Source organism: Eubalaena glacialis, chromosome X (genome assembly GCF_028564815.1).
Source record: "Eubalaena glacialis isolate mEubGla1 chromosome X, mEubGla1.1.hap2.+ XY, whole genome shotgun sequence".
Lineage (NCBI taxonomy): Eukaryota > Metazoa > Chordata > Mammalia > Artiodactyla > Balaenidae > Eubalaena > Eubalaena glacialis.
Window position 1 is genome coordinate 57,457,473 of NC_083736.1, and position 24,908 is coordinate 57,482,380.

Consider the following 24,908-nt stretch of genomic DNA (forward strand, 5'->3'; position numbering starts at 1 on the left):
TAGACTCCAATTGAGAATCACTATTCCATATTCTACTTTCCCAGCTCAAGACTATATTTATGATATTTACACACATTGTTATCGGGTACATACAACTAGTCTCTTGTTCCTTGCTATATAATACCTTACAGTAAGCATCCCCCATATGTTTCTCATCCATACCCTGGTGATAAATACCTAAGTTGCTTCTAACTGCAGTCCACACAACACTGCCACGCAATCAACAGCCTTGTAAATGTTCCCTCATGGACCTCTATGAGAATTTCTCTGGGATATATATTTATGAATGGAACCCAAGGTCATACACATGCTTAACTTTGATAAATACTACCCAGGTGCTTTCTGGAATGGCTGAACCAGTTTAATACTGTGCAAAAAAGAGTTAACATATCAGGCCTGAGACTGCTATCCCTAAAAAGGCCTGCTTGAAAGGTTGGCCCTTGGCTGGCATCTTGGAACTTAGATCTCAAGAGATTTTTCACCATTCCTTGACAAGAGTTGCTCACTGTACCTAAACTATTTGTATGAACAATGTGGTTTATGCAGAATACTTGCTTTCCTTCTGGGAGTCTGGAATTTTGGTACATGCTAGGCAGAGGGTGCCTACATGACCAGCCACCCATAGAAATCTTGGGCACTGAGTCCCTAATAATTTTCCCTGGTAGACAACATTTCAAAAGTGTTGTCACAACTCATTGCAAGGGGAATTACGTGCATCCTGTGTGACTCCACTGGGAGAGGACTCTTGGAAACTTACACTTGGTTTCCTTCACACTTTGCCCCATGTGCCTTTTCCTTTTGCTAATTTTGCTTTGTATCCTTTAGTTGTATTAAATCACAACCATGAGTATGACTATATGCTGAGTCCCGGGACTTGTAGCAAATCACTGAACATACGGGTGGCCTTAGGGCTATACCCCACTACACATTCCCATAGTCAAAGCAGGAGAATTTGCAAGAAAACTTACTCTTAGCTGCACACTTTCATGTGTCATTTGAATTTTATACCATGTGCATGTATTATCTCTTTAAAAATAAATACTTTATAAAACGGGGGAGAAGAGTTGTCAAAACAACTAGGTCACCTGTGAATAAGACACAAAAGATGTTAGAGAACCACAGAGGTATAAAGTGAAACCTTCTTAAATCCATGTGAGGAAGCCCAAAGACGGTAAGGAACTTACCCAAAGTTACCCAGACAATCATTATAGACAGGACTCACATCCTCACTTCCCTGTTTCCTAGTGTTCCTTCCTCTAAATCATGTGGCCCCTTTTCCTACACTTGTCACTTCCCCTACCCTAGTGTTCTCCCTTAAAAGCCTTGCAGGGGTCCAGTTTCATGCTGACCATGGTCTCTCCTATTTCTCAGATTCCTGGAATATAAGAATATGTTCAGAGTCCCTCCCAAAACACTGGGTCCCATGGAAACTGAGCCCCATAGGAACAGAGAAGAGAAGTTGAAGAAAAATCCTACTGATAATTATCTGGAAGGAGAGAAAAAAGGTGGGGGGAACAGTAAAGAAGAAGAGTCCTTGGACAAATCACAGTACCTTCCTAAGTCCTCATACTCTAGCAAGGGGATGAACATCAGGGTCAGAGAGGAATCCATCCCTTACCATGGGACAAAGCAACTGAGCAGAACCAAATAGCTCAGAGACTCCTTGCATGGCTTCCAAACGTCTCTCAAAACCCTCTCCAAAGGGGAAGATGCTTACGTGCTCCAGGAAGCAGGGTCCTATCTCGCTGAGGTGGGGGTCATCATTGTTGTACTGTTTCTCCAGGTCTCTTACGAAGCCCATCTGAAACCTGTAGATGTCTTCAATGTTCCCAAAGATCACCTTCAGTTGCTCATCACTGAACATGTCCCTTCTCTTCCGGCATTGCTTCAGGTAGCCCTGCAGACAAAGCAAAAGCCCAGGTTGAGGATGCCCTTCACTCCCTGAGGGCTTTACCACTTCCTGAGCATTTGGGAGCCTTATTTCAGTTCCATGAAGTAGACAGGGAATAACCATTTCCACTTTTCATACAAGAAAATTGGGGTTTAAAGAAGGAAGTCACTCCACCAGTGAATAATTAGGAAAGATGGATCTCAAGCAAAGGTCTTCAGACTGCAGACTCCAGAGCATAGAGCCTTTTATGACAAGGACCCCCAAAAGTCATAGGACCCTTTCTCAGAATCTGGTTAAGCACAAACATTTTCACTTGCTTTAGTAGTGAGTTATTGGTTTAGCTGGATTGATTCACAACTCTAATGTTCTATTTCTTATAGGACCAATCCAAAAGGTCTGGTAGGAAAACTTCCCAAAAGGGAACAGGAATTGACAAAACCAAACAATTCTTTAAAGTGGGTGTCTTAGCCATCTAAGGTAGCTGGCTAGGAGAGATAGTTTGGATGAGCTTAGCCAGCAAGCTCACAAGTGGCCAGTCATGGTGTTTTTAACAGGGTAAGTGTTTAGGACACATTTGTGAATAAATGGATGAATTAATACAGCTAGCCATTGATGAAGGAAGAATCAATGAAAGAGATTCTTGGTCTGATAAGAGAGCACCGAGATAACACAATCAGACTCAGGACACATTGTAAGTCAGGGCAAAAGAAACCAAACACAGTTTTCCATTCTAAAACTGCTGGTGTAGATTTTAACTAATGGCCACTGTGCTCATTAGAAATCATTAGCATGTGAAAATGTTCTGGTGAGAATGAATTATGGTCACTTGCTTTCATCTAAAAGCTAAATGTGATTATTATAACACTTGTTGAGCCCCTAATGAGGAGCATTTATGGTGAATGACTTATCACTTTTGGCCCTAACTCCATTTTGTCTCCTCTAACACAGCTTGCAATGAAGTCATTTAGGCATACTCCAGGAAGATCCTCATCTCTGGCTTCAATGCCCTTTACCAACCCCTACCAAAATCTCACTTACCTTAGCTCTTCTTACCCTCCAATTCAGCCATTAATGAGAGTCTTTGAAACAGTTTGCAAATTAATAATTTGTGCCAATAATGTGTTGACATTTATTTATACTACTATTTATTGTAGTTTTGATTCACATTTCTCTAATGATTAGTGATGTTGAACATTCTTTCATGTGTTTGTTGGCAAACTGTATATCTTCTTTGGAGAAATGTCTATTTAGGACTTCTGCCCATTTTTGGATTGGGTTGTTTTTTTTTTTTTTTCATGAGTTGCATGAGCTGCTTGTAAATTTTGGAGGTTAATCCATTGTCAGTTGCTTCATTTGCAAATATCTTCTCCCATTCTGAGGGTTGTCTTTTCATCTTGTTTCTGGTTTCCTTTGTTGTGCAAATCTTTTAAGTTTCATTAGGTCCCATTTGTTTATTTTTGTTTTTATTTCCGTTTCTCTAGCAGGTGGGTCAAAAAGGTTCTTGTTGTGATTTATGTCATAAAGTGTTCTGCCTATGTTTTCCTCTAAGATTTTTATAGTGTCTGGACTTACATTTAGGTCTTTAATCCATTTTGAGCTTATTTTTCTGTATGGTGTTAGGGAGTGTTCTAATTTCATTCTGTTACAAGTAGCTGTCCAGTTTTCTAAGCACCACTTACTGAAGAGGCTGTCTTTTCTCCACTGTATATTCTTGCATCCTTTATCAAAATTAAGGTGACCATAGGTGCATGGGTGTATCTCTGGGCTTTCTATCCTGTTCCACTGATCTATATAGCTGTTTTTCTGCCAGCACCACACTGTCTTGTTTACTGTAGCTTTGTAGTATTTTCTGAAGTCCACGAGCCTGATTCCTCCAGCTCCATTTGTCTTTCTCAAGATTGCTTTCGCTATTTGGGGTATTTTGTGTTTCCATATATATTGTGAAACTTTTTGTTCTAGTTCTGTGAAAAATGCCATTGGTACTTTGATAGAGATTGCACTGAATCTGTAGATTGCTTTGGGTAGTATAGTCATTTTCACAATGTTGATTCTTCCAATCCAAGAACATGGTATACCTCTCCATCTGTTGGTATCATCTTTAAATTCTTTCATCAGTGCCTTATATTTTTCTGCATACAGGTCTTTTGTCTCCTTAGGTAGGTTTATTCCTAGGTATTTTATTCTTTTTGTTGCAATGATATATGGGCTTGTTTCCTTAACTTCTCTTTCAGATTTTTCATCATTAGTGTATAGGAATGCAAGAGCTTTCTGTGCAGTAATTTTGTAACCTGCTACATTACCAAATTCATTGATTAACTCTGGTAGATTTCTGGTAGCATCTTTAGGATTCTCTATATATAGTATCATGTCACCTGCAAAGAGTGACAGCTTTACTTATTCTTTTCCGATTTGGATTCCTTTTATTTCTTTTTCTTCTCTAACTGCTGAGGGTAAAACTTCCAAAACTATGTTGAACAATAGTGGTGAGAGTGGACAACCTTGTACTGTTCCTAATCTTAGTGGAAATGGTTTCAGCTTTCACCATTGAGAATGATGTTGGCTGTGGGTTTGTCATATATGGCCTTTATTATGTTGAGATAAGTTCCCTCTATGCCTACTTTCTGGAGAATTTTTATCATAAATGGGTGTTGAATTTTGTTGAAATCTTTTTCTGTATTTATTAACATGACCATATGGTTTTTCTCTTTCAGTTTTTTAATATGGTTTGTCACACTGATTGATTTGCATATATTGAAGAATCCTTGCATGCCTGGGATAAACCCCACTTGATCATGGTGTATGATCCTTTTAATGTGCTGTTGGATTCTGTATGCTAGTATTTTGTTGAGGATTTTTGCATCTATGTTCATCAGTGATATTGGCCTGTAGTTTTCTTTCTTTGTGACATCTTTGTCTGGTTTTGGTATCAGGGTGATGGTGGCCTCGTAGAATGAGTTTGGGAGTGTTCCTCCCTCTGTTATACTTTGGAAGAGTTTGAGAAGGATAGGTATTAGCTCTTCTCTAAATGTTTGAATAGATTTTGCCTGTGAAGCCATCTGGTCCTGGGCTTTTGTATGTTGGAAGATTTTTAATCACAGTCTCCATTTCAGTGCTTGTGATATGTCTGTTTATATTTTCTATTTCTTCCAGGTTCAGTCTCGGAAGGTTGTGCTTTTCTAAGAAATTGTCCATTTCTTCCAGGTTGTCCATTTTATTGGCATATAGTTGCTTGTAGTAATCTCTCATGATCCTTTGTATTTCTGCAGTGTCAGTGGTTACTTCTCCGTCTTTTCCCTGTTTTTCCTGATGACTCTGGCTAATGGTTTATCAATTTTGTTTATCTTCTCAAAGAACCAGCTTTGGGTTTTATTGATCTTTGCTACTGTTTCCTTCATTTCTTTTTCATTTATTTCTGATCTGATTTTTATGATTTCTTTCCTTCTGCTAACTTTGGGGTTATTTTGTTCTTCTTTCTCTAATTGCTTTAGGTGTAAGGGTAGGTTGTTTATTTGAGATGTTTCTTGTTTCTTGAGGTAGGATTGTATAGCTATAAACTTCCCTCTTAGAACTTCTTTTGCTGCATCCCGTAGGTTTTGGGTCATCGTGTTTTCATTGTCATTTGTTTCTAGGTATTTTTTGATTTCCTCTTTGATTTCTTCAGTGATCTCTTGGTTATTTAATAGTGTATTGTTTAGCCTCCATGTATTTACAGATTTTTTCCTGTAATTGATATCTAGTCTCATAGCACTGTGGTCTGAAAAGATACTTGATATGATTTCAATTTTCGTAAATGTACCAAGGCTTGATTTGTGACCCAAGATATGATCTATCCTGCAGAATGTTCCATGAGCACGTGAGAAGAAAGTGTATTCTGTTGTTGTTGGATGGAATGTCCTATAAATATCAATTAAGTCCATCTTGTTTAATGTATCATTTAAAGCTCGTGTTTCCTTATTTGTTTTCATTTTGGATCATCTGTCCATTGGTGAAAGTGTGGTGTTAAAGTCCCCTACTATGATTGTGTTACTGTCGATTTCCCCTTTTATGGCTGTTAGCATTTGCCTTATGTATTGAGGTGCTCCTGTGTTGGGTGTATCAATATTTACAATTGTTATATCTTCCTCTTCAATTGATCCCTTGATAATTACGTAGTGTTCTTCTTAGTCTCTTGTAATAGTATTTATTTTAAAGCCTATTTTGTCTGATATGAGAATTGCTACACCAGCTTTCTTTTGATTTCCATTTGCATGGAATATCTTTTTCCATCCCCTCACTTTCAGTATGTATGTGTCCCTAGGTCTGAAGTGGGTCTCTTGTAGACAGTATATATATGGCTCTTGTTTTTGTATCCATTCAGCCAGTCTATGTCTTTTGGTTGGAGAATTTAACCCATTTACATTTAAGGTATCTGTTGATATGTATGTTCCTATTACCATTTTCTTAATTGCTTTGGGTTTGTTATTGTAGGCCTTTTCTTTCTCTTGTGTTTCCTGCCTAGAGAAGTTCCTTTAGCATTTGTTGTAAACTGGTTTGTTGGTGCTGAATTCTCTTAGCTTTTGCTTGTCTTTAAAGGTTTTAATTTCTTTGTCGAATCTGAATGAGATCCTTGGTGGGTAGAGTAATCTTGGTTGTAGGTTTTTCCCTTTCATCATTTTAAATATGTCCTGCCACTCTCTTCTGGCTTGCAGAGTTTCCGCTGAAAGATCAGCTGTTAACCTTATGGGGATACCCTTGTATGTTATTTGTTGTTTTTCCCTTGCTGCTTTTAATGTTTTTTCTTTGTATTTAATTTTTGCCAGTTTGACTAATATGTGTCTTGGCATGTTTCTCCTTGGATTTATCCTGTGTGGGACTCTCTGTGCTTCCTGTACTTGATTGACTATTTCTTTTCCCATATTAGGGAAGTTTTCAACTATAATCTCTTCAAATATTTTCTCAGTCCCTTTCTTTGTCTCTTCTTCTTTTGTGACCCCTGTAATTCGAATGTTGTTGCATTTAATGTTGTCCCGGACGTCTATAAGCCTGTCCTCAATTCATTTCATTCTTTTTTCTTTATTCTGCTCTGCAGTAGTTATTTCTACTATTTTATCTTCCAAGTCACTTATCCGTTCTTCTGCCTCAGTTGTTCTGTTATTGCTTCCTTCTAGAGAATTTTAAATTTCATTTTTTGTGTTGTTCATCATTGTTTGTTTACTGTTTAGTTCTTCTAGGTCCTTGTTAAACATTTCTTGTATTTTTTCCATTCTATTTCCAAGATTTTGGATATCTTTACTGTCACTATTCTGAATTCTTTTTGAGACAGACTGTCTATTTCCTCTTCATTTGTTTGGTCTGATGGGTTTTTACCTTGCTCCTTCCTCTGCTGTGTGTTTCTCTGTCTTCTCATTTTGCTTAACTTACTGTGTTTGGTGTCTCCTTTTCACAGGCTGCAGGCTCGTAGTTCCTTTTGTTTTTGGTGTCTGCCCCCAGTGGCTATGGTTGGTTCAGTGGGTAGTGTAGGCTTACTGGTGGAGGGCACTAGTGCCTGTGTTCTGGTGGATGAGGCTGGATCTTGTCTTTCTGGTGGGCAGGTCCACTTCTGGTGGTGTGTTTTGGGGTATCTGTCACCTTTTATGATTTTAGGCCGCCTCTCTGCTAATGGGTGGGGTTTTGTTCCTGTCTTGCTAATTGTGTGGCATAGGGTGCCCAGCAATGTAGCTTGCTAGTCTTTGAGTGGAGCTGTGTCTTAGCATTGAGATGGATATCTCTGGGAGAGCTTTTGCCATTTGATATTACATGGAGCTGGGAGGTCTCTGGTGGACCAATGTCCTGAACTCAGCTCTCCCACCTCAGAGGTACAGGCCTGACACCCGGCCGGAGCACTAAGACCCTTTCAACCACACAGCTCAGAAGAAAAGGGAGAAAAAAAGAAAGAAAGAAAAAATAAAATGAAATGAAATAAAGTTATCACAATAAAAAATAAAAAGTAATAAAAAAAAGAAGGAAGAGAGCAACCCAACCAAAAAACACATCCACCAATGATAACAAGTGCTAAAATCTATAGTAAAAAAAAAAAAAAGTGGACAGACAGAACCCTAGGACAAAGGGTAAAAGCAAAGCTATACAGACAAAATCACATAAAGAAGCATATACATACACACTCACAAAAGAGAAAAAGGAACAAACTATATATATATATCTATATATTAAAAAAAAGGAGGAAGAGAACAACCAAATCAATAAAGAAATCTACCAATGATAATAAACTATAAACACTAAACTAAGATAAACATAAAGTCAGGAACAAATTAGATGCAGAAAGCAAACCCCAAGTCTACAGTCGCTCCCAAAGTCCACCACCTCAATTTTGGGATTATTCGTTGTCTATACAGGTATTCCAGAGATGCAGGGTACATCAAGTTGATTGTGGAGATTTAAACCACTGTTCCTGAGGCTGCTGGGAGAAATATCCATTTCTCTTCTTTGTTCACACAGCTCCTGGGGTTCAGCTTTGGATTTGGCCCTGCCTCTGCATGTAGGTCGCCTGAGGATATCTGTTCTTTGCTCATACAGGACGGGGTTAAAGTAGTAGCTGATTAGGGGGCTCTGGCTCACTCAAGCTGGGGGGAGGGAGGGGTACGTAATGCGGGGCTAGCCTGCAGCAGCAGAGGCCTGTGTGACGTTGGAACAGCCTGAGGCGCACCGTGTGTTCTCCCTGGGAAGTTGTCCCTGGATCACGGGACCCTGGCAGCGGTGGGCTGCACAGGCTCCTGGGAGGGGAGTTGTGGATAGTGACCTTTGCTTGCACACAGGCTTCTTGGTGGCTGCAGCAGCATTAGCATTTCATGCCCATCTCTGGTGTCTGCACTGATAGCCGTGGCTTGCGCCCATCTTTGGAGCTCATTTAGGCAGTGCTCTGAATCCCCTCTCCTTGTGCTCCCCGCAACAATGTTCTCTTGCCTCTTAGGCAGCTCCAGACTTTTTCCTGTACTCCCATCAGTCTAGCTGTGGTGCACTAGCCCCCTTCAGGCTGTGTTCATGCAGCCAACCCCAGTCCTCTCCCTGGTATCTGACCTCCGAAGCCCGAGCCTCAGCTCCCAGCCCCCACCAGCTCCAGCAGGTGAGCAGACAAGCCTCTTGGGCTGGTGAGTGCTGGTCAGCACCCATCCTCTTTTCGGGAATCTCTCCGCTTTGCCCTCTGCACCCCTGTTGCTGTGCTCTCCTCTGAGGCTCCAAAACTTACCCCCCGGCACCCCCTGTCTCCACCAGTGAAGGGGTTTCCTAGTGTGTGGAAACTGTTCCTCCTTCACAGCTCCCTCCAACAGGTGCAGGTCCTGTCCCTATTCTTTTGTCTCTGATTTTTCTTTTTTCTTTTGCCCTACCCAGGTACATGGGGAGTTTCTTGCCTTTTGGGAAGTCTGAGGTCTTCTGCCAGCGTTCAGTAGGTGTTCTGTAGGAGTTGTTCCACATGTAGATGTATTTCTGATGTATTTGTGGGGAGGAAGGTGATCTCCATGTGTTACTCCTCCACCATCTGAAGGTCTCCCCCCAAGGGCATATAAGTTAGATGAGTTGGCAGTGGAATATGACTGCCAAAAAAAACACTAATGTCATTTTAAGTTAGGGATGAAGAAGAAACAGATTGAGAGGGTGGAATGAGAGAAGTCATAGGAAGGTAATCACACCACTGCAGGGGAGCAGCATTCAGTTCTGAGCCCTGTTTTCAGAGGAACATGGAGTAAAGGATACAGAGCCAGCGGGAAGTAGGCAGGGTAGAGAGATCCCTGAAAAGCAACACCATGAAGAATGGTAGAAGGAACCAGGGCTGTTTGTCCTGGAGAAGAGAAGACTCAGAAGACCTCTGAAGGCCTGTCACAGGGCAGAGGGAGCAGAAGGGGTCTATAGATCTTACTGTTAAGCATGCTTTGAACGCCCTCTAACTCCATCTGCATGGTAAAAGAGAATAGGGTGATATGGCAGTGGGTGTGAACTGATTGAACAGAGGTAGTTTCTGAGAGCCTCACCTCTCCTAGGAGTAAAGTGGGCATGAGTGTGAAGGCATTACAGTGGGCGTTATCAAATCAATCACAAAAGGCATGAATTAGCCCTGGGATTGCCATGGTAATAGGCAAGGAAGGTTGACTATTTATTTCACTCTGTTTCGAAACCCACAAGGGTTGATTTAAGTCTAGATCTAATGCATTGAGCTATTGGATTGGCCAAAATGTGCCTTCGGTTTTTAAGTAAAAGTAAAAGACACATTTTTCATTTTCCCCAAGAACTTTATTGAACAACGTATTCACCCTTTTGTTCCACTACCACCTGCCATTTTTCAGGCAACTTCATAATTCCATCTTCCCAAATCTTTTTATCTTTTTGAGCAAAGAACTGTTCCAGGTGCCTCTTACAGTCTTTCAGGGAATTGAAATTTTTTCCATTAAGAGAATTTTGTAAAGACCAAAACAAATGGAAATCCAAAGGTGTAATATCTGGTGAATTTGGCAGATGAATCAACTTCCCAGCCAAGCTGTAACAGGTTTTGCCTGGTCATCAAAGAAACAAGAGGTCTTGCATTATCCTGATAGAAGATTATGCGTTTTCTGTTGACTAATTCTGGACGCTTTTTGTCGAGTGCTGCTTTCAGTTGGTCTAACTAGGAGCAGTACTTGTTGGAATTAATCGTTTGGCTTTCTGGAAGGAGCTCATAATAGAGGACTCCCTTTTAATTCCACCATATACACAACGTCACCTTCTTTGGATGAAGACCAGCCTTTGGTGTGCTTGGTGGTGGTTCATTTCACTTGCCCCACGATCTCTTCCATTCCACATTATTGTACAGTATCCACTTTTCATTGCCTGTCACAATTTGTTTTAAAAATGGAACGTTTTCATTACGTTTAAGTAGAGAATCACAAGCAGAAATATGGTCAAGAAGGTTTTTTTCACTTAACTTATGTGGAACCCAAACATCAAAGCGATTAACATAACCAAGCTAGTGCAAATGATTTTCAATGCTTGATTTATATATTTTGAGTATGTCGGCTATCTCCCACGTGGTATAACATTGATTATTCTCAATTAATGTCTCGATTTGATCGCTATTAACTTCAACTGGTCCACCTGACCATGGAGCATCATCCAGCAAGAAATCTCCAGCACAAAATTTCGCAAACCATTTTTGACACGTTCGATCAGTCACAGCACCTTTTCCATACACTGCAAAAATCTTTTTGTGTGTGTTTCAGTTGCGTTTTTACCTTTCTTGGAATAATAAAGCATAATATGCCAAAAATGTTGCTTTTTTTCTTCCATCTTCAATATTAAAATGGTCACACAAAAATTCACCAATTTTTATGTCTTTTTTAAAATGCACACTGATATGACAGTTGTCACATACAATCTAACAAAATTGTTTCAAATGATGTTAAAGACAACTAAGTGCTACTAGAGCCATCTTATGGATAAAACGAATGAACCTTTTGCCCAAACCAATAGAATTAGTGCCTTGATATGGGATACAAATTGACCCCATGACCTCCAGGGAAGATTCCAAAGACCGCAGGGAAATAAGATGGATCAAAGAACCTCTGGATCACCTAGGGTTTGAAAAACCCTTTAGGGAAAGGCCCTTGCAAGTCTGGAACTCAGTGTCTCCATCTCTAAAATGCATATATCAGAAAAGATTTCCAGGGCCCCATTCAGCTCTGACTCTCTACAGATATCATGTACTGTTTTGCCTGGAAGCCTAAGACCTGACAGGAGACCTGATAAACGTCTTGAAAATAATTTTAATAAAATTAGGGAATGATGACCATGGTTGTCCTGTTCACAGCTGTATCTCTAGAGTTTAACATAGTACCTGGCATATAGTTGCTGCTCAATAGATATATGTTGAATAACTGCAAAAGGACTAGCTCTTCTCATGCTAATGACGACAAAAGGTAAGTTAGAAGCAGAATGCTTAAATTGTTAGTTTTCTTTTCTTCTTTTGTCCAGGATGTCTTTTTTTCAAATTAAACAAAACCATTAAAAAATAAGAGGATGACAGGAAGAAGACTATTTGCAACTTGGAAAACTGACAAGGGATTAATATCTGGAATATACAAGGAACTCCTATAAATCAGCAAGAAAAATATGAGAAACTATGGGAAAATGGGCAAAGGATGGGAACAGGGCCTTGAATGTCCAGGTGGTATGGATAGGTAGGGCCTAGAGCAGCCAGAAATCCCTGGGCTGGTCACTTCAGGCCAATGAGCTGCCTCATCCTTTTACTTTAGTATGCTATACAAATATTACTGTTTTATACAATGTATTATTTTCTATGTATACACCAAGATGTAAAGACCATTGGAAATCATCAGGATAGGCAATTAACAGAAAGAAAAAAACAGTAAGTTTGAAAACTCCAGGCTTAAACATATCAAATGCAAATGTCTTGAAGCTATAGCATGATAAACTCTATTAGACCTAGGAAGAATTTCTTGATGGTGAAGGGTATAAGACACTAATATGAATGACTGAGGAAAGCTAGTTCCAGCTTTTCTGGAGGCATTTGAGGACAGAATTTATTTCACAGACATCAGATGACTGAGATGATCTTCCTCAGAGAGGCAGATGAGGCAACTTTATAAGGCATATTTAGCTTTGCTTGCCCTGTGTCTAGTCTCCCTGATCATAATATGATTTCTAAGATTACAAGAGGTAATACCACCAATCACTGGTCAAGGTGACCTAGAACTAAGCCAATACTCTTTTATCCCACCGTCTGGATTTAGAAAGAAGAATGTCATCTTCTCAGAGAACTCATTAAAAAATATATTTTCTTTTACTGGCTTCACTGAATAACTTTGATAAAAATAACTCTATTTCCTACTTCCTCATTTGTAAAATGAAGGTACTGTAACTTAAATGTTTGTGAGGCACTTTCTGCTCCCAGGAGTAATTAATAAATGAATGAATGAATGAATGAATAAATAAAGAAATAAATATTTTCTAATAGATAGTGACTTTCTTCTATACTGAATGCAGTATTAAGTGATCTCCCTTAACCTACAGAAAGAGTAGATTATGCCTTGTTAACACATTCATGCCTGAGTAAGACATGCCTCCATGGGTATCAAGGAGGAAATGGCAAAACATGCAGAAGTAACATGGATCACTACCACAGCGTTCTCTAGTGAGACCATACCTAGATCTCACAGAATCAGAGAAAGTAAGAGCCAGACGACACTTAAAGAGCAACTCTACCAACCTGCTAATTTTAGAGTTGGGGAACAAGGTCCAGGATGGAAAAGATTCACCTGACGTTCCTCAGTCAGTTTGTGACTAAGGTGGGACCTGAACCTGGGACTCCCAATTCTGGTTTTGATATTCTTCTTATAAATCATATTGTTCCTCATAGCTTTTGGTTTAGGTGACACAACCCTGAGCTAAAATACTGTCTTCTGGACCATCTAGGCACAGCTTTCTCTACTCTTCTTTTGCTCTAGCTAAACGTTCCTTTGACATCTGTGGTTGAAGGATGGGACAAAGAGATACTTCCCATTCCCATTTAAACCCTTAGCTTCAGCATCAAGAATAATAAAGAGATATGGAACTCATAGATCACCAACAAAAGCTTTGCTTAGGTTGGCTGGATTAGGCAATTCCTCAAAGCAGGGTCATAGCACTCCCTCTTTTGGAAAGATAAATACTTGCATTGCTGTTCTGAGCCCATGCCCTGTAGGAAGAGGCCAAGATGTTTGGGAGTTGGGAACAAAATCCTTCTAAGACTAAGACTCCCACTGGGCCAGTGCCTGAGAACTCTGGGAAAGTAATTTTGCCTCTTAGAGACTCAGTCTGTTGACCTAGAAAATAGGAATAACAATAACAACCTATTTCCTGTCTGAAAATCAAATGGCATAAGATGTGAATGTACTTTGCCAAAATAGTACATGCACGTGAGCACTTATATTTAATTCCAACTTTCAAAAGTACTTATTGAGCATCTACCATCTGCCAAGCACTGTGCTAGATGTTGAGGATGTATCAGTAAATCAATAAAAAACTCTTTCCCTCATGGAATTTACTTTCTAGTAGGGGAGAAGGGCAATAAACAAAACATAAAAGCAAAATATATAATAAGTCAGAAAGCAGTAAGTACAATGGAGAAAAATAAAACAAGATAGTACATGGTTACAATTTTAAATAGAATAGTCAGGGAAGGTCTCAAGGAGATGATATTTGAGTGAAGCCTTGAAGGAGGTGAGAAACGGAGCCACATAGACATCTGAGGGAAGAGTGCTTTAGGCAGAAGGGAAAGCCAGCGGAAAGGCTATGAGGGGGGAGTGTGTCAGGCCTTTTTAACGAACAGCAATTAGGCCATTGTGGCTAAAGTAGTGAGAGCATGTGGGAAAAGGGCAAGAGATGAAGTCACAGAGGTAAGGAGGGGTTGATCACACAGGGCTTTGTAAGTAATAATGAGAACTTTGGCTTTTACTCAGGAAGGAAATGTGAGCCATTGGAAAGTTCAGAGGAGTGATATGAACGACTTAGGTATTGACATCATCCCTTGGTTGCTGGGTAAAGAACAGACTGTACTAACTTGTATTATAGACCCTATGACATTATAAGATAGCTATCATTTAAAAAAATTTTTTTATTGGGGTATAGTTGATTTACAATGTTGTGTTAGTTTCAGGTGTACAGCAAAGTGAATCTGTTATACATATACATACATCCACTCTTTTTCAGCTTCTTTTCCCATATAGGCCATTACAGAGTATTCAGTAGAGTTCCCTGTGCTATACAGTAGGTCCTTATTAGTTATCTATTCTATTAGTAGTGTGTATGTGTCAATCCCAATCTTCCAATTTATCCGTCCCCTGCCTTACCCTGCAGTAACCATAAATGCATTTTGTACACCTGTAACTCTATTTCTGTTTTGTAGATAAGTTCATTTGTGGTCTTTTTTAAGATTCCACATACAAGTGATATCATATGATGTTTGTCTTTCTCTGTCTGACTTACTTCACTCAGTATGACAATCTCTAGGTCCATCCATGTTGCTGTGAATGGCATTATTTCTTTTTTATGGCTGAGTAATATTACATTTATATATGTACCACATCTTCTTTATCCATCCCTCTGTTGATGGACATTTAGGTTGCTTCCATGTCCTGCTATTATAAATAGTGTAAGATAGCTATCATTTTACAGCAGTGCTCCTCAAACTTTAATATGTATTGTAAGTCAAATGTGAACCTTGTTAAAATGTAGATTTGAACTCAGGTCTGGAGTGGAATTAAAGATTCTGCATTTCTAACCAGCTCCCAGGTGATTCAGATGCTGTTGGTCTAGGGCAGAATAGTTTGAGGGTAGGAGCTATGTCCAAGGCCCAGCATGGAGCAGAACTCCACTAAATGTTTGCGGAATGAATGACATATCAGTGGTTTGATGCCCAATGTCACGTAACACATTCGAGAGGGTAATTAAAAAATATATCAACTATTTGTATGGAGGTAGGAGGAAGAGAAAAAGATAAAAGAGAGACAATGATGGATAGGTGAATAGATGAAAAGGGAAGGAAGGAAAGGAAAACTACCTTTTCCCAAATACAATATTAGATTTACTTCATTTCCTCAATAAAGTTAAGAGGTTGGTAAAATGAAGCCTACTGGACAAATCATAAAATCAAAGGTTAGAGGAGTTAAGAGGCACCTTCAAGGCCACAGGGTTAATTAGTGACTAAGATGTGAAAGCCAGCACTCCATGTCCACAGAGTCCTTGTTCTTTCTACCCTACCTTACTGCCTTGGGGAAGGGGGAGGAGATAACCTTTAACCTTCCTGGAAGGGGTGAAAAAATGAATTTAGGTGAAGAAAGTTAAGGCCCAAAGTCCTTGGTCTTGATCTTTTCAGAGCTGCACTGTCCGATGTGGTTGCTATTAGTCACGTGTGGCTATTTAAATTAAAATGAAATAAAATTTAAAATTCCATTTCTCAGTCATACTAGCCACATCTCAAGTGCTCAACAGCCACAGATATCTGCCCAGTGGCTACTGTAATGGAGACTGCAGATACAGAACATTTTCATCACTGCAGGAAGTCCTATTAGGCAGCACTGCTCTAAAGAAACAAGAACTTTGAAAAATGTCAGAGTTATACCATTGATTACAGAGTGGGTCCTGGACCTAATCAGTAGGGCTGGAGGACAGAAAGTAGGACCTGATCTCTCATCTGGAAGAAAGGGGATAAAAATATTCAAGGTAGAGTTTTTCACTGGGTCAAGCATAACGCTATAGAGTGTGTGTGTGTGGGGGGGGGGGAGAGAAATCCTAAAAAACATTCTTTTCTCTATCTCTCATTGGTTTTCTCATACTGTTTAGTAAAAGGTCCTTTGAAAATGCCAACTTGTCTCTGCTGGACTCAAGGCAGTGTGAGAAGAAAAAGGGTCTCATCCTCACTCAGGTCAGAAAGATGGAAGGGATGGAGTTAGACAATGTGGAGCCACAGTCCCTGGAGGGCAGAGTGGCATAGTGGAAGACAAGTATTACCAGGGATACTTGCAAAACATAGAGATTTCCGTGTTTTATCCCAGGCTGAGAATTCACAACTTTGCGTGGGGGGTGGGGTCAAAGAGGGCTGGAATCTGCACGTTTAATAAGCTATCCCAGGGACTTTGGTGCACATTCAAGTTTGTAAACCACTAGCTTGGCAGGAAATGTGTTTTGCTGTAATGAAGTCAGGCCCTTACATGGGGTGGCAACAACTGGATCAGAAGACAAGAGGATAGGGATAGAGATTCTGGCAGAGGGGACAAAGGGAGGCGGGGGGGGGGAGAGGGAATATGAATATGAAAGTTAGACAGACAGGTAGATAGCAAAAAGGAGAGAAATAAACAGAGAGACTGAGAAACCCCAAGGGAGGAGTCTCACCCACTGAACAGAATCTAGGAGGTCAGTCAAGCTGTGTTTCCTAATATCTTGGGATTTTCACAGGTACGGCCCAGGAAGGTTGTCATTTCTTCATGGAAGTGCCCTCTACCCCACCCTGAGTGCCCTCACATGCACCATCATAGCTGGGCCTACCTCACAAATGTCCTTTAGGTGCTTGATATAATGACGCTCGGTGCTCATGATCTCATTGATGACGTTGGCTCGCATCTGGTCCCGGTTTTGGAGTGGCCGGCCCAGACAAAGGCAGTCTGAGTTGGGGTCCAGGTGCCCATTCTGAACGTCACTGGGCCCTTCCTCCACCCCATCCTCCTGGTTCACCCAGAGCTGTAGAGGCAGGCAGAAGAAGAATAAAAGGTCAGCTTCCTTCTTTGAGAAGTTTTCAGCCAAGTAGAAAAAGGACAAACTAAATTCTTCAGGTATTCAGAGAACCTTCAATCAGAGCCCTCTTAAACTGAATGCCTGGCCTGGCTCTAGGGTGACTTGCTGGTACTAGGCATGAGTCTATTCCTCTCTAGGCCTATGGTGACCTATCCATAAAATGGAGGGTGGAGAAGTGTAGGACTAAACCATCTCTAAGAGTCTTCCTGGCTAGGAAGGTTTCAGAGGAGAAAAGAGTTATGGCAAGCAGAACTCATTCATGCTGGAGCATATCTAGGCAACACAGCTGTGTCAAAAAAATATGTATTAAATTATACATCTTGGGAGGAGAGGCGTCCAAGATAGTGACACAGGAAGACCCTTAGCTCACCTCCTACCATAGACACACCAAATCTACACCTATATAGAGAGCAATTCTTGAGGGCTGATTGAACAGCCATTGCACATAAAAGGACCAGATAGAAATGGGTAGTAAAGATGGAGACATGGTATATGTGGGAAACACACCTCTGTAGTAGCAATTTGCAGTAGGGATAGATATTGCTGAGGGGCATAGGCACAGACTCACCTACCTTGGGAAACAGGAAAAACATAAAACCCAGCAGGTTAAAGAGCAGACTCACAGACTTAGAAAACAAACTTATGGTTACTGGGGGGAAGCGTTGGGGAGAGGGATAGATTGGGAGTTTGGGATTGACATGTACACAATGCTATATTTAAAATAGATAACCAACAAGGACCTACTGTGTAGCACAGGGAACTCTGCTCAATATTCTGTAATAACTTAAATGGGAAAATAATTTGAAAAAGAATAGATACATGTTTATGTATAACTCAATCACTTTGCTGTATACCTGAAACTAATGCAACATTGTTAATCAACTATACTCCAACATAAAATAAAAATTAAAAAAATAAAAATAAAATAAAGAGCACTTAGACTGCACAGTAAGGAAAATCCATTTACTAACACTAGAACTTCTGCCAAATGGGCAAATAACTGCTGGAACCTCCAGGGGCAGTGCAACTAAGGAACACAAACAAATCTTTCTGTGCAGCTGCACAAGCCACAGGTTAAATCCTCGAGATCAGCTTGGTAAATCCTGCGTCTGTGGAATACCTGAATGGACGAGTGGTCCCACAACAGAGACTGGTCTAGCCTTCCTAGGAGTGGACTATGGGGGCAAGTAAACGCGGGAGTCGGGCCAGGTCAGAGTGTGAGCTGGCCCCACAGTGCCCACAGCAGGTCCAGAGACCCACCTATAGGTATTGGAGGGCCTCCAGGGGAGGTGGAGATTGGCTCTGGCTCACTGTGGGAGCAAGGACACTGACAGAGGAAGGCCCAAGAAAATATGCTTATTACTATTATACTTTTTTGTTTTTTTCATTTTGTTCAGTTGTTGGTGGTGTTGCATTTATTATTTTTTCTTTTATTTTTAATTTTAATTAAAATTTTTTAAAGATATATATTTATTTTTCTATTTTTAATTTACTTTTTTGTTGTGTTAGAGTTTTTTCTTGTTGTTCTTTGTTTTTTATTTTATTTATTTTTTATTTTTTTGATTGTTTTATGTGTATATTTTATGCTTTTTTGCATTATTTGTTTGCTCTATATTTTTGTTTTATTTTTAATTTTTTGTTTAAGTTAGTCTAGTCCTTACTGACTGTTCTCATTTTTAAGTTCTTCTGTTTCTTTGTTCTATTGGGTTTTTTTTTCTTTTTTTCTTTATCTGTGTGTGTGTGTTGTATTGTTGTTGCTCTGCTGTAGGTTCGTGGTAGTTTTCGCTATTTTTTTAAACATCTTTATTGGAGTATAATTGCTTTACAATGTTGTATTAGTTTCTACTGTATAACAAAGTGAATCAGCTATATGCATACATATATCCCCATATCCCTTCCCTCTTGCGTCTCCCTCCGACACTCCCTAACCCACCACTCTAGGTGGTCACAATCACAGAGCGGATCTCCCTGTGCTATGTGGCGGCTTCCCAATAGCTATCAATTTTACATTTGGTAGCATATATATGTCAGTGCTACCCTCTCACTTCGTCCCAGCTTACCCTTCCCACTCCCTGTGTCCTCAAGTCCATTCTCTATGTCTGCGTCTTTATTCCTGTCCTGCCCCTAGGTTCATCAGAATCATTTACTTCTAAATCCATATATATGTGTTAGCATATGGTATTTGGTTTTCTCTTTCTGACTCTGTATGACAGACTCTAGTTCCATCCACCTCACTACAAAAAACTCAATTTCGTTTCCTTTTATGACTGAGTAATATTCCATTGTATATATGTGCCACATCTTCTTTATCCATTCATCTGTCAGTGGACACTTAGGTTGCTTCCATGTCCTGGCTATTGTAAATAGAGCTGCAATGAACACTGTGGTATATGACTCTTTTTGAATTATGGTTTTCTCATGGTATATGCCCAGTAGTGGGATTGCTGGGTCATACGGTAGTTCTATTTTTAGTTTTTTAAGGAACCTCCATACTGTTCTGCATAGTTGCTGTATCAATTTACATTCCCACCAACAGTGCAAGAGTGTTCCCTTTTCTCCACACCCTCTCCAGCATTTATTGTTTGTGGATTTTTTGATGATGGCGATTCTGACTGGCGTGAGGTGATACCTCATTGTAGTTTTGATTTGTATTTCTCTAATGATTAGTGATGTTGAGCATTCTTTCATGTGTTTGTTGGTAATCTGTGTATCTTCTTTGGAGAAATGTCTATTAAGGTCTTCTGCCCATTTTGGATGGGGTGGTTTTATTGATATTGAGTGGGATGAGCTGCTTGTATATTTTAGAGATTAACCCTTTGTCAGTTGCTTCATTTGCAACTATTTTCTCCCATTCTAAGGGTTGTCTTTTTGTCTTGTTCATGGTTTCCTTTGCTGTGCAAAAGCTTTTAAGTTTCATTAGGTCCAATTTGTTTATTTTTGTTTCTATTTCCATTTCTCTAGGAGGTAGGGTGGGTCAAAGAATCTCTTGCTGTGATTTATGTCATAGAGTGTTCTGCCTATGTTTTCCTCTAAGAGTTTGATAGTGTCTGGCCTTACATTTAGGTCTTTAATCCATTTTGAGTTTATTTCTGTGTATGGTGTTAGGAAGTGTTCTAATTTCATTCTTTTACATGTAGTTCTCCAGTTTTCCCAGGGCCAATTAATGAAGAGGCTGTCTTTTTTACATTGTATATTTTTGCCTCCTTTATCAAAGATAAGGTGACCACATGTGTGTGGGTTTATCTCTGGGTTTTCTATCCTGTTCCATTTATCTATATTTCTATTTTTTGTGCCAGTACCATACTGTCTTGATTACCGTAGCTTTGTAGTATAGTCTGAAGTCAGGGATCCTGGTTCCTCCAGCTCCATTTTTCTTTCTCAAGATTGCTTTGACTATTCGGGGTCTTTTGTATTTCCATATAAACTGTAAAATTTTGGGTCCTAGTTCTGTGAAAAATGTCATTCGTAGTTTGATAGGGATTGCATTGAATCTGTAGATTGCTTTAGGTAGTACAGTCATTTTCACAATGTTGATTCTTCCAATGCAAGAATATGGTATATCTCTCCATCTGTTTGTATCATCTTTAATTTCTTTCATCAGTTTCTTACAGTTTTCTTCATATACGTCATTTGTCTCCTTAGGTAGGTTTATTCCTAGGTATTTTATTCTTTTTGTTGCAGTGGTAAATTGGAGTGTTTCCTTAATTTCTCTTTCAGATTTTTTGTCGTTACTGTATAGGAATGCAAGAGACTTCTGTGCATTAATTTCATATCCTGCTACTTTACCAAATTCATTGATTAGCTCTAGTAGTTTTCTGGTAGCATCCTTAATATTCTCTATGTATAGTATCATGTCATCTGCAAACAGTGACAGTTTTACTTCTTCTTTTACGATTTGGATTCCTTTTATTCCTTTTTCTTCTCTGATGGTGGTGCGTAAAACTTCAAAAACTATGGTGAATAATAGCAGTGAGAGTGGGCAACCTTGTCTTGCTCCTGATCTTGGGGGAAATGGTTTCAGTTTGTCACCATTGAGAACGATGCTGGCTGTGGGTTTGTCATATATAGCCTTTATTATGTTGAGGAGGTTCCCTCTATGCCCACATTCTGGAGAGTTTTTATCATAAGTGGGTGTTGAATATTGTTGAAAGATATTTCTACATTTATTGAGATTATCACATGGATTTATCTTTCAATTTGTTAATATGCTGAATCACAATGATTGATTTGCTTATATTGAAGAATCCTTGCATTCCTGGGATAAACATCACTTGATCCTGCTATGTGATCCTTTTAATGTGCTGTTGGATTCTGTTTGCTAGTATTGTGTTGAGGATTTCTGAATCTATGTTCATCAGTGATATTGGCCTATAGTTTTCTTTTTTTTGTGACATCTTTGTCTGGTTTTGGTATCAGGGTGATGGTGTCCTCATAGAATGAGTTTAGGAGGGTTCCTCCCTCTGCTATATTTTACAAGAGTTTGAGAAGGATATGTGTTAGCTCTTCTCTAAATATTCGATAGAATTCACCTGTGAAGCCATCTGGTCCTGGGCTTTTGTTTGTTGGAAGATTTTTACTCACAGTTTCAATTTCAGTGCTTGTGATTGGTGTGTTCATATTTTCTATCTTTCCTGGTTCAGACTTGGAAGGTATTACTTTTCTAAGAATTTTTCCATTTCTTCCAGGTTTTTCATTTTATTGGCATATAGTTGCTTGTAGTAATCTCATGATCCTTTGTATTTCTGCAGTGTGAGTTGTTCCTTCATTTTCATTTCTAATTCTATTCATTTGAGTCTTCTTTTATGTGTGTGATGAGTCTGGCTATAGGTTTATGAATTCTTGTTTCTTAAAGAATCAGCTTTACTTTTAGTGATTTTTGCTATTCTTCCCTTCATTTCTTTTTATTTCTGATCTGATCTTTATGATTTCTTTCCTTCTGCAAACTTTGTTTTTTTATTTTTGTTCTTCTTTCTCTAATTGCTTTAGGTGTAAGGTTAGGCTGTTTATTTGAGATTTTTCTTGTTTCTTGAGCTGAGATTTTATTGCTATAAACTTCCCTATAGAACTGTTTTGCTACAACCCGCAGGTTTTGGGTCATCGTGTTTTCATTGTCATTTGTTTCTAGGTACGTGTTGATTTCCTCTTTGATTTCTTCAATGATCTCTTGGTTATTTAGTAGTGTATTTTTAGCCTCCATGTGTTTGTAATTTTTACAGTTTTTTCCTGAAGTTAACATCTAGTCTCATAGCGTTGTGGTCCGTAAGCATACGTGATACAAATTCAACATAGTTTTGGAAGTTTTAGCCACAGCAATCAGAAAAGAAAAAGAAATAAAAGGAATCCAAATTGGAAAAGAAGAAGTAAAGCTGTCACTGTTTGCAGATGACATGATACTATATAGAGAGAGTCCTAAAGATGCTACCAGAAAACGAGTAGAGCTAATCAATGAATTTGGTAAAGTATCAGGATACAAAATTAATACACAGAAATCTCTTGCATTCCTATACACTAATGATGAAAAATCTGAAAGAGAAATTAAAGAAACACTCCCATTTACCATCTCAAGAAAAAGAAAAAAATTCCTAGGAATAAACCTACCTAAGAAGACAACAGATCTGTATACAGAAAACTATAAGACACTGATGAATGAAATTAAAGATGATACAAACAGATGGAGAGATATACCATGTTCTTGCATTGGAAGAATCAACATTGTGAAAATAACCATACTACCCAAAACACTCTACAGATTCAATGCAATCCGTATCAAACTACCAATGACAGTTTTCACAAAACTAGAAGAAAAATTTTCACAATTTCTATGGAAACACAGAAGACACAGAATAGCCGAAGCAATCTTGAGAAAGAAAAATGGAGCTGGAGAAATCAGGCTCCCTGACTTCAGACTATACTACAAATCTACAATAATCAATACAGTATGGTTCTGACACAAAAGCAGATATATAGAGCAATGGAACAGAATAGAAATCCCAGAGATAAACCCATGTACATATGGTCGCTTATCTTTGATAAAAGAGGGAAGAATATACAATGGAGAAAAGACAACCTCTTCAATAAGTTGTGCTTGGACAACTGCATAGCTACATGTAAAAGAATGAAAATAGTACACTCCCTAACACCATACAGGAAAATAAACTCAAAATGCATTAAACATAAATGTAAGGCCAGAAACTATAAAACTCTTAGAGGAAAACATAGGCAGAACACTCTATGACACAAATCACAGCAAGATCCTTTTTGATCCACCTCCTAGAGAAATTGAAATAAAAACGAAAAGAAACAAATTGAACCTAATGAAACTTAAAAGCTTCTGCACAGCAAAGGAAACCATAAAGAAGATGAAAGGACAGCCCTCAGAATGGGAGAAAATATTTGCAAATGAAGCAACTGACAATGGATTAATCTCCAAAATTTACAAGCAGCTCATGCAACTCAATATCAAAAAACCAAAAAACCGAATCCAAAAATGGGCAGAAGACCTAAATAGACATTTCTCCAAAGAAGACATACAGATTGCCAACAAACACATGAAAGGATGCTCAACATCACTAATCATTAGAGAAATGCAAATCAAAATTATAATGAGGTATCACCTCACACTAGTCAGAATGGCCATCATCAATAAATCTACAAACAATAAATGCTGGAGAGGGTGTGGAGAAAAGGGAACTCTCTTGCACTGTTGGTGGGAATGTAAATTGATACAGCCACTATGGAGAACAGTGGGGAGGTTACTTAAAAAACTAAGAATAGAACTACCATACGACCCAGCAATTCAACTACTGAGCATATACACCGAGAAAACCATAATTCAAAAAGAATCATGTACGACAGTGTTCATTGCAGCTCTATTTACAATAACCAGGATATGGAAGCAAACTAAGTGTCCATTTACAGATGAATGGAAAAACAAGATGTGGCACATATATACAATGGAATATTTCTCAGCCATAAAAAGAAACGAAATTGAGTTATTTGTAGTGAGGTGTATGGACCTAGAGTGTGTCATACAGAGTGAAGTAACAGAAAAACAAATACCGTATGCTAACACATATATATGGAATCTACAAAAAAAAAAAAAAAAAACAAGTGGTTATGAAGAACCTAGGGGCAGGACAGGAATAAAGATGCAGATGTAGAGAATGAACTTGATTACACGGGGAGGGGGAAGTGGGACGAAGTGAGAGAGTGGACTTATGGACTTATATATACTACCAAATGTAAAATAGATAGCTAGTGGGAAGCAGCTGCATAGCACAGGGAAAGCAGCTCAGTGCTTTGTGACCACCTAGAGGGATGGGGTAGGGAGGGTGGGTCGGAGATGCAAGAGGGAGGAGATATGGGGATATATGTTTATGTATAGCTGATTCACTTTGTTATAAAGCAGAAACTAACACACCATTGTTAAGCAATTATACTCCAATAAAGATTTAAAAAAATGAAACATACACACACACTCATAAAGAGAAAAAAAACAAACAACTAAAAAAAAAAAAAAAACTAACAGACAGAACCCTAGGATAAATGGTAAAAGCAAACCTAAACAGAGAAGATCACACAAAGAGACATACACATACACACTCACAAAAAGAGAAAAAAGGTAAAAAAATAAAAATATATTTAAAAGATAATAAATTAAAAAAGTAAAATTAAAAAAAAAGGAAGAGAGCAACCAAACGAATAAACAAATCCACAAATGATAACA

The 24,908-nt window shown here is 38.9% G+C and overlaps 1 protein-coding gene across 4 annotated transcripts in view; it reads right to left on the minus strand.

Moving 5' to 3' along the window:
• The window catches only part of ARHGEF9 (Cdc42 guanine nucleotide exchange factor 9), a 210,561-nt gene that overhangs the window by 77,227 nt on the left and 108,426 nt on the right, over positions 1–24,908 (minus strand). For all 4 annotated transcript variants that reach the window (XM_061178455.1, XM_061178452.1, XM_061178454.1 and 1 more), the window contains 2 exons: positions 16,937–17,128; positions 1,718–1,897 (listed from right to left, as the gene is read on the minus strand). In XM_061178455.1, coding sequence (XP_061034438.1) covers positions 1,718–1,897; positions 16,937–17,128 — 372 coding nt within the window. The remainder of the gene's footprint in view (positions 1–1,717; positions 1,898–16,936; positions 17,129–24,908) is intronic.